The 10,536-nt window shown below is 53.9% G+C and overlaps 1 protein-coding gene across 1 annotated transcript in view; it reads right to left on the bottom strand.

Annotated features, from left to right (window-relative positions):
• Window positions 1-10,536, bottom strand: part of CHKA (choline kinase alpha) — a 60,221-nt gene continuing 49,685 nt past the window's right edge. Inside the window, exons 9-13 of the mRNA XM_042781533.1 lie at window positions 9,630-9,717; window positions 9,053-9,161; window positions 4,168-4,274; window positions 2,689-2,770; window positions 1-60 (exon numbers count right to left, since the gene is read on the bottom strand). Of these exons, the coding sequence (XP_042637467.1) occupies window positions 1-60; window positions 2,689-2,770; window positions 4,168-4,274; window positions 9,053-9,161; window positions 9,630-9,717 (446 nt within the window). The remainder of the gene's footprint in view (window positions 61-2,688; window positions 2,771-4,167; window positions 4,275-9,052; window positions 9,162-9,629; window positions 9,718-10,536) is intronic.

Below are 10,536 nucleotides of genomic sequence, written 5' to 3'. Positions count from 1 at the left end.
TCACACCCCAAGCTTCCTCTTCTGGTCAAAATAGGCATCGAACCTCGCTTGGGCGTAGTCCTAAGAGACAGCAAACACAGAGAGGCTCACCGCAGGTGCCTGCTCACCCAGACCCCACCGACCCCCCGGGGCTGAGCGCCACAGTGCAGAGCCAGGCAGTACCAACTGTGCCACCTGGCTGCTCAGGGGCACGGCTCCTGGTCCCCCTGGCCTGTCTGGGCCTAGACATTCGGTGTCCGTTAGCACACATTGTCCTGTTGACCCCGAATGCACTGATGGCAGAAAGCCACCCCTTGGTACGGAGGTGGCCCCTGGGATGCTAGCAAGACGACAGAGGCTGCTGCCCACTTCCTGGGACCGCCAAAGCGGGATCACTAAAGAGGAGCAGCTTGCATTTCACACCAAGTTTAGAACCAGCTTTTCAATTTCTACAAAAAACAAGAGGATTCTCACGGGGACTGTGGAAAACCGAGAGACAAGCTTGGAAGGAATGGACCTTCTGATGCATGAACCACGCCTAAGGAGCAGAGACTGCGGCCAATGACTCGGACCCACTGCCCCGAGAGGGCCGAGTGCAAGTGCCCAGAGGGGTCCAAGGCTGCCAGTCTTCACAGATGCCGACTGCCTCCTCGTTCTCCCAGAGAGCAGCTGGTGAGTTTGAACTGCCAACCTTTTGGTTAGCAGTCAAACAACACTTAACTACTGCACCACCAGGGCTCCTTAAACATGGTCTAGCTTCCCATTCATTTAGGCCTTTACTTTTGGAAATCTTTTGCAGTTTTCAGCACACAGATCTTGCACATTAAAAAAAAAAAAAAAAAAAGTATTCCGAAAAATGTCATCTTTATTAAAACCACTGTAAACAGTTAAAATATTTTTCACTTTCTAGTTGTTTCTAGGATATAGAAATGCAATTGTTTCTGGTGTGAACCTTGTACCCTGGGACCTTGGGGAACTCGGGCATTAAATAGCTTCTCTGGCGATTCCTTCACTGTTTTCACGTCCGTGGAGGCGCTGTGCGTGACGGCAGCTGTTTTGCCCTGTCCCAGCCCGCCTGCCTCTCCCACTCCTCACGGCCCTGCAGCACTGGGGAGGCGCTCCGGTACAGTCTGGCAGACATGGGGCACAGCACTCTTGCCCTGTTCCTGCTTTGGGGCAGTGGGCGGGAAAGCAACCAGCCTTTCTCCAATTTGTCTTTTTCTTCTTGTTCAATGTGGCCAAGGAGCATACATTTTAGATTTCTGCTCTTTACAGCCATCTACTTGTGACAGAACTAGATAACTAAAACAGACTATCTCCCACAAATTGATGTTTTATGTTTTCATAAAACGTTTTCTAATTTTCCTTTCAATTCCTTTGGCCTAGAGTTTATTTAGAAATATACTGTTTAATTTCCAAATAATTGGAAATGTTCTGGATCACTTATTGGTTAATTTCCAATTAAATCGCAGTGTGGTCAGAGCATAGGCTGTACTACTGCAATCCTTTTAAATTTACTGAGACCTGTTGAAGGCCCAGTAGAGGGTCTTTTTGATCAATGTTCCATGTTCACTTGTAAAGGTTGGATGTTCTGCAACCGTTCGGTGCAACGTTCCATAAACGTCCATTAGGCTACGCGGGCGGACACTGTCATCTGCTTCTTCCATCATCCTCCTGGCTTTGTGTTGACTTTCTCTATCATCACAAAGAATGAGTGTGAAACCTCCTACCGTCGTGAATTTGACGTCGCCGCCTCTCAGTGTTGTCAGTGTTGCTTCTGTCTTTGGAGGACAGGTGTGTACACGTCCAGCACGGTTTGCCTTCTTGATGAATTGATCTCTGTATTATTACGAGCTGCCCTTCTCTGCCTCTGGCTGGACTCCTCGTTCTGACGTCTACTTTGTCTACAGTATCACGTGACCATGACTCCAAATCCACCTTTAAAATCCATGGTTCCCCTTCCCTTCTTCCTAACAGCATCTGTGCATCAAACCTTCTGACTAGGGACAGAAAGCATCCTTACATGAGGAGGTCAAGACGAACTCGTCGTGTCCCACCATCTGCCCCAAAGAACGGGGCTCACTCGTCTTCAACTGTGTGCCCATCCCCTAACCCAGCATATGCCCTACCACTAGTCACAGAGCAACAGAAAGGTTTATCCAGAGTCAAAAAGAGCCTCGCCCCTCTGCATCAAGGACAGTTCCTGGGGTTAGGGTCAAATTACAGCCTCAGTTACAAACTTGCCAACATCAAATGGAAGATCTAATTCAGTAAAGGTCAACTCCAATTCCACGCCAGGCTCCAGAGTCTGGAGAATGGCGTGGTAATGGATGAGTACGCCCTTTGTGGCAGGGGCAGGGACCACCTACAGTCCCCCCGAGTGTCCCCTGTGGTAGAAGGGCTGCACCTCTGGGGCCAGGATTTCTCTGTTTCCCACCCAGAACTGCTCTCTGCAGCAGGGGAGGCAGGTCCTGCTGGCTCCGGGGGGAGGGCAGCCCCTCCCAGCATCAGAGGGGGCCCCGACACCACACAGCCTGCAGGGGGTGAGCGGCACTGTCCTGGCTCCGGGCACCAGTGCCAGCAGCTCACGACGCTCAGGTACGTGAGGGTAACAGAAACCCTCCAGGACCGTCCGTTTATAGTCAAGCACTCACACACCCCGCAGCATACTCCCGTAGAGCAAAAGAGCAGAACCACCCCGAGACATACCATGTACCCAAATTCAATGGAGGAAATCTTGGCCTGGACGATGGACCAGAGTCCCCAGAAGAAATGGGATGCGAGGGAGAATCTGCAATTACAAAGAGAGTCGTGAGACACGCAGCCTCGGTCGGGGGCTGGTGGAGCAGGCTCCCCTCCACGAGCATCCTCCCTCATCCAGGGGCAACAGCTGTCTCCCCTGGTGAGGTCCATGGGACTACATTCTCCTCTCCCCCCACCCCTAGCCAGGGAGCAGTGGCCACCACGAGGTGGGAGTGTACCCAACTGCCTGCCCAGACCCCTAACGGCATTCCCGGAGCCCTGCTGGTAAAGTCTTGGGCTTCCCACAGAGACAGAAACGATGTTTGCCACAAGGATGCATGGCGGCATCAGCCCCCTCACCGCCTGTAACCAGAGGGGCTAGAGACGTCTCCTCGATCCCACCCTCACCCCACATCCACCTCCTCTCCCACAGACGGCAAGCAGGGGCTGTGAACGGGAACCACACCACTCCCCACAGGCTGCCCCGCCCCCCGTCACTGAGAGCCCAGGTTCTACTCAGAACAGGACCTTTGGGTTCACAAAATCAAACAAAGCTCTGACTGAGGAACCACTGGGTCTGCGTCCTCGCCAAGCCCTCCTATTCCGGTTCTCCTTCCTGTTCCCGGAGCCCCAGGGCCCTGGCTGCTCACGAGAGTCCCTCATGCTGCTCTCTGCTGTCTGAGACCCCCCAACCTCCATTTCTCCGTGCACCCAATCAGGAAACAGAGAGGAAGACCCACACTGCAGGTGGGGCCTGGGGGGGCGAAGGTGGCTGCAGCCTTGGCCCATGAAATGACATCTGTGGTACATGGGGCAGATGGAGCAACAAGGTGGGCCCAAGTTCAGCAGTCAGCTTCCTGGACGATCCCACAGGTCAAGGCCCAGAAGGACAGGGCTAACCCAAGGCACTCCTTCCGCAGGGATGGGTATGGATAAGCAGTGAGTGCCATTCTCTGCAGCCGTGCAGGCCCTGGGAGCTGGGGGGCTGTGCTGTGGCAAGTCAAAGCATGGCATTGGAGGCCAAAAGACCGTCCAAAAGGCAAGACTCAGAGCCAGCAACTGTGATTTCTCACCATTTTCTAGCAGAAGCTAGGTGCCAGAGTGTATCAGCTGGAGCTTGTCGCAGGAAGGTTCCCAGGCCCGCATTACAGAGCCTTTGTGTGTGTGAGTGTCAGTGTGCAGGTTCAAGTTTGCAATCCCAGCCGAGCCGCCTGACCTTCTCCACACAGAGCCCATTCTCCTGAACACTGTGCGCTGAACACACAGGGCCCCGAACAAATTCAGCCACGGGAGAAGTTCCACATGTTCTGCTTTGACAGAGTCTAAGTCCTAGAGATGGGTGGTTATGCAGGAGCTCCTACACCACCCCTAACTGCAACCAGGCACGCCAAGTACAGTCTGTGTAGGCGAAATGAGCCTTACCAGTCAGAAAATAGGAACCGTTACCTGTTGACTTCAACCAACATTTCCTCCTCTGTAGCGGACTTCTCCTCATCACTGAGGTTTGCAAATTCATCTTGGAAGGCAGCCAAGTAATGGGAAATAAAATGGAGCTTTTGAAGAAAAAAAAAAAGGTAATTGTGTTAGGCTCAGTGATGGTCAGAACACTGACTGTCAGTAGCCGCCACGAAGCACACACACTCCCTGCGGCCTCTCGGGTCCCAGGAGAAGGCAAGCAGGCAGCTGGCAGAGACGGACGCTGTTGCCCTCAGCAGGTGCAGGCCTCTGGGTGCCGTCCCTGAGCAAACACTGCCCTTCCGTTGTCCTAGGCCTGATCACTGGTCACTCTAAGGAGCGCCTCTACCTGCTCTAACTGTTCACCCCACTCACCTGAGACTGCTCGTTCCTGATTACCTCATACTGTCTCAAAGGCAACAAAACCCAGTAACCGCCACGCTCTTTCTTCTGTAAATGAGGAAACATCTGTCATTTAATTCTCCCAGAGAGAACCCTCATCAATTAGCTGCTCAGCTGGAGGGCACAAGTCCTTCTCTGTGGCCTTTCCCACTGCCTGCCCTTCCACCTCCTGCTTAAGAACCAGCTCTCATGCGCCCCACCACCTCCACCACAGAAAGCACTGCTTAAGGTCCAGCCCTGTCCTGCCCGGGGGTTCTGGAAGGGTCTATGTTCTGCTGAAAAGCTGGCGGAGAAAGACAACTGCAACCCCTGTTACATTTAAAGTAACAGCCACTCGCTCAGCAGACACTGTCTTGAATAGTAATTCACGTAATGCTCACAATGAGGAGACCGGAACATACAGCACTGAGCAGGGAATACAGCCAGCAGTGCCAGGTCTGGGGTTCAAATCCGTGCAGACAAGGAAGCAATCAGTCCAAAGGACTGAGGGACCATGTGACCCACAGCCTCCACTGTCCTGAGACCAGAAGAACTAGATGGTGCCCCGCAACCACCACTGGCTGCTCTCATCAGGATCACAACAGAAGGTCCTGGACAGAGGCAGGAGGAAAAACGTAGAACAAAGTTCAAAATCATGAAAGAGACCCAACAGACTGGCCTCACAGAGACTGGGGGAAGCCCTGGGCCTGTGGCCCCTAGACACCTTTCAAGCTGGCACTGAACCCATCCCTGGGAATCCGCTTTCAGCCAAACAAGACCCAGGCCTATCAAGTCAACAGTAACACTGGGGAGGGATGTGCTCCTCAGTCAGTCAATCAAATGACAGCATCTGCCCAGACAAAGCTCAGGAGGCAGGAAGGGACAGGAAAGAAGGGTGAGTGGACACAGGGAGCCCCAGGATGAAGGATGCCGTCCCACTGAGGGGACTGCACGTGTGTGCACGCTGTGGACTGGGGAACTATCTGCTCTGTAATCTCACCCAAACCACAGTAAAACCATAAAGCAGATCCAGGCAGACCAGTTTTACAGGCCAAGCCCTGAGCCAACACATCACATGGTTAACTGCTGGGGACACAAGCTGCCGAAATTAGCAGCAGCAAAAGAAAGCTTGAACAGAATAGCATCTTATGAAATGAACATTAACGACCTTCTCCAGGAAGTTCCAGGCACAGAGCGTTCACAGGCAAGATGAACCAAACACACAGAACAGGTACTCTCCTTACGTAACTTTGTTCCAGGTAAGAAAACGGGAGCGGGCTGCACGGTTCGTTTATGAGGTTAGTGTCATTTTCACTCCAAAAGCAGATACGAGTAATAATTTTAAAAATGAACATTACAGGTCCATGTCATACACGAACGTGGATGGAGAACTCCTAAACTATCCCCTAACTGGGCCCAACAGAGCATTACAAAGAACACAACTCATCTAAATAGAGTTTATTTCAGGAATTCAAGGATGGCTGAACAGTTAAAAATCTCTCATTAATGAAATAAAAAGGCAAACACGAGGCCACCTCAACAGATATGGAAAAGTTGTCTGATAAAGATCAACATTTACGATTTTCAAAAACTCAGAAAGGAGAGAGGACTGGAAAGACGTTTACCTGTGTTTCACTGACTGTGCAGAGGCATTTGATTGTGTGGGTCATAACCAATTATGGTGACACTAAGAAGAACGGGAATTCCAGAACACTTAATTGTGCTCATGAGGAACCTGTACATAGACCAGGAGGCTGCTGTTTGAACAGAACAAGGGGATATTAAATGGTTCAAAATCAGGAAGGGTGGGTGTCAGGGTTGTTCCTTTCACTGTACTTATTCAATCTACACACTGAGCAAATAATCTGAGAAACTGGATTATATGAAGAAGAATGTGGCATCAGGATCGGGTCACTATGAGTCAAATAAACCTGATGGCAGTGAGTTTCTTTTTCTTTCTTTCTTTTTTCTAATGTAAGCATATGCTTTCACCATATTTATTCAATCTGTATGCTAAACAAATAATCTGAGAAGCTGGACTATATGAAGAAGAATGTGGCATGAGGATTGAAGGAAGACTCATTAACACTCTGTGATATGCAGCTGACACAACCTTGCTTGGTGAAAGTGAAGAGGACTCAAAGCACTTACTTTGATGAAGATCAAAGACCACAGTCTGCAGTATGGATCACACCTCAACATAAAGAAAACAAAAATCCTCACCACTGGACCCATGAGCAGCATCATGATCAATGGAGAAAAGACTGAAGCTGTCAAGGGTTTCATTTTATTTGGATCCACAACCAACACCCATGGAAGCAGCAGTCAAGACATCAAACATTGTATTGCACTGGGCAAGTGTGCTGCAAAAGACCTCTTTCAAGTGTTAAAAAGCCAGGAGGAAGACTAAGGTGCACCCGACCAGTGCCAATGATTTTCAATGGCTTCATGTGCATGAGAAAGCTGGACAATGACTAAGGAAGACCAGAGAAGAGCTGATGCATCTGAATTATGGTTGGTGAACAGTACTGACTAGACCACGGGCTGCCAGAAGAATGAACCAATCAGGTTGGAAGAAGTGCAGTCAGAATGCTCCTCAGAGGGTATTCTGTAAGGAGGGACCGGTCCCTGGAGAAGGACATGGTACTTGGTGACATGAGAGGGTCAGGGCACAGGGAAGACCTGCAGTGACAAGGATTCACAGTGGTTGCCACGATGGGCTCAGAAACAGCAGGGACCGTGAGGACGGGGCAGGACCCGGCAGCGTTTCGTTCTGTGGTCTGGGGGGTCACCACGAGGCAGAGCCGAGCCGACAGCACCCAACAAATGACGACGTTTCTCTTCCAAACAGCTGCTGTCGACTCTGCCTCCTGACGACCCCGAGTGCCAGAGGAAAACGGCCACAGGGCAGTCAGTGGCTGCTCTTTCAGAAGCAGGTCACCAGCCCTTTCCTCCAGGGCACCTCTGGGTGGACCCAACTCCACACCCTTTGGGTGAGCACTGAGCACAGTCACCGTCGCACCACCTGGGGCCCCGACTTCCTCTTCAGCAAGAATCCAAACGGCGAGTGGTGGCCACTCCCCTGCCCTCTCTTCCCCAAACTGAAGGGTCCCAGTCTCCCTCACTCTCCTTTCTCACGTAGCATGACCTTGAGGTCCAGGAGGTCCCAGCCACATTGCTCAGGGGACACTAACGTTCATCACCCTTGGCCTTAAAATGTGTCAGTTTCTGGCACTGGAGCAACTCCACATCTGAACCGCTGTCCTTCATGGGCCACCTTCTGAAGACCCCCATCATTGTGCTTGGCCCAGAGTGAGTGCTGCATGAATGCACCCCTGCCCTGACCGCCCTTGACATCTGTGTGACACACTGGAGACCATCAAGCAGAGGGAGGGCCCAGGAGAGAGGTTACGCAGCAGGGGCTCACTGAGGGTCGGGGGCTGGTGCCATGCACAAACACAGAGGTGGGCTGGTACCCCCTCTCTCCAGCCCTGCTCCCAAGGCTCAGTGGAGGGCTGTGGGGAGAAGAGCAGGCTGCCCGGGAGGGAATTCCCGTGAGCAACGATTCTCCGTGTGGTCTCCGGACCCCCACCCAGAGGAGCAGGAAGGGCACCCCCCCAGTCACAGATCGCGCTGCCCAACTGGCTACTTCTCTCTGCACAACAGGAACAGAGGAAGGTCAGTGATGTCCAGTGAGAACCTGAAAGTGGAACAGAGGCTGGGCTTTCTGGAAAAAAGCAGAAGGAACTAGAAACCCAGCTCTGCTCCTCTCTGAGTGCGGGCCTGTGTGGCAGGGGTAAAGAGCTGGGCCCAAACAGCCACGTGTGTGGCCACGTTTAACAGAGACGAATGACATTCAGAACAGAAGGGTCTGCCTCGCCCCCCCACACGTGAAAGCATGTCCCTGTAATCTTTAACCCTGAAGCCATAAACCAAAGCATGCCCTGAAGCCTTCTGTAAACCAAACATCGGTTGAGCCTAACTAGTAAAGACGGCCCACCGTCATCTTTGTGCTCTTAAAACTCACTGTTGACACTGCTGTGCACCGAGTCAGCTCTGACCTGTAGCGACCCTACAGGAGGGAGCAGAACTGCTCCGTAGGGTCTCCCAGGCCGTGACCTTTATGGGGGCAGATGGCTACATGTTTGCTCCCCTAGAGCCACTGGGGGGTTTGAGCCACTGATTTCTCAGTTAGCAGCCGACCACTGAACGACTGCACGACCAGGGCTCCTGACTACATGGGATCAAACTGGCAACAGCAACTCCAGGTCAGCAAGGATGCTTAGAGGGGGCACACACCGGAGGAGGGGTGAGAATGGCTGCACAGCTTAACGTCTGGCATCAGCATCCCTGACGCACAGGCAGACAGTGCTGAGTGGGCCCATCTCCAACAAGGACCACAAAAAGACAGCTCTAAAAGTTAAGACGTAATTCTAACGGCATAAGGCCGACTTCGACGATCTCCCTACCGAGCCCAGGAAAGCAAACCCCCTACCTGCTGCTCCTTGGTGGGGTACTTCTGGGAATCCGCTCTGAAAAAGGGGTACTGTTCATAGGTGTAGTCATACATCCACTCACAGAAGTGATTGCCGATGTCGAAGCCCCTGCAATTCGAGGGAGGAGAGACACGGCGTGAGGCAGTCTGCTCCGGCAGGGGCCCACCTCACGGGCCCAGTTCCGAGGCAGCTGCCCAGACCCGCTGCACGCCCCGCGCTGAGGAGAACAGGACTGACCACTGTGGGCTTATCAGTCACATCTGACGAAGGCAGGCAGGCAGGTGCTGCCCAGACCCTGGTGGGGCTGCGGCACGGTCGAGAGCGCCCTCCTGCGGCCAGGCCTTCTGGGAGGAGAACGACTGGAGAAGCACAGACAGCACAGGCCCCAGGTTTTCTCCTCACCCCCCCACTCCCCTCACAGGGCACCAAGGACTGGGGCCGGCACTGCCTCTCCCCGCGGGCACCACAGGCCGCCGGGGCGGAGGGACTTCAGCGGGGCATGGCATTTCGACCTGCTCTCCCCCACAACGGTTCCCGACACCCGGCTGGAACAAGAGCACGCGGCTGTGAGCGCACCTGTAATTGTAACTGCTGTATTCAAAGTCAATGAGCATCAGCCGGGGCTTCCCGGAGTCCTCGGGGCCGTCCAGCAGTAAGATGTTCCCTGTAAAGACACAGGGGGGCACATGGCGTCCTCCGTGCAGGTCTGAGCACGGCAGGCTCGAGCCACTGGACAGCAAAGCTGAGGAGGGGCTCTGACCCTTTCAGGGAACCCTAGCGATGCAGCGATCGCCGTTCACTCTCGGTCCCCGCGGACGGGGCACCGGGCAAGACGCTGGCACGAGAACAGCTGACAGAATCAGCCCCGAGCCAGGCCTGGCCCTCCCAGGAAACGGTGTCTTGCTCCCTTTACTCGGCAACGCTGCTGACTGTTCACACGCTGCCAGGAAGGAACCTGCGCCCGACGCCACACGGCGGCCCTGAGAACCAGCCCGTCTGTGGGAAGGTGGCGGGCGGCTGCAGCCCATGCGGGAAGCCTGATGGAGGCGTGGCAGGAGCTCAGCTGCCACAGAGCCACCGTGGCCAGACCCTGGCCCACGGCTCCATCCTAGTCTGCTTTTCTCTCCCAACAAGGAGGCTGCTGGCAGTGCTCCGGCTGCGACATTTCCTTCAGGGCCAAGTTTGGAGCCAGGAGGAAACTGGTTCCAAACCAGCGTCAGGAGCACGCTCCTCAGCACCCCCTATTCCACAGGGCTCACACCAGCCGGTGACGCCAGGCGCTTCATTAGCCCACCCCAGAGGGCGGCCCACCCCAGAGGGCGGCCCACCCCAGAGGGCGGCCCACCCCAGAGGGCGGCCCACCCCAGAGGGCGGCCCACCCCAGAGGGCGGCCCACACCAGAGGGCGGCCAATCCAAGAAAGTGGCCCATCCCAGAGGGCAGTCCATCCCAGAGGGCAGCCAATCCAAGAAAGTGGCCCATCC

Source organism: Orycteropus afer, unplaced genomic scaffold, assembly GCF_000298275.1.
Source record: "Orycteropus afer afer isolate SDZICR_OR568_19922 unplaced genomic scaffold, OryAfe1.0 scaffold00130, whole genome shotgun sequence".
Classification (NCBI taxonomy): Eukaryota; Metazoa; Chordata; class Mammalia; order Tubulidentata; family Orycteropodidae; genus Orycteropus; species Orycteropus afer.
Note: the sequence above shows the minus strand (reverse complement) of the source record. Positions and strands in the feature narration are given on the sequence as shown.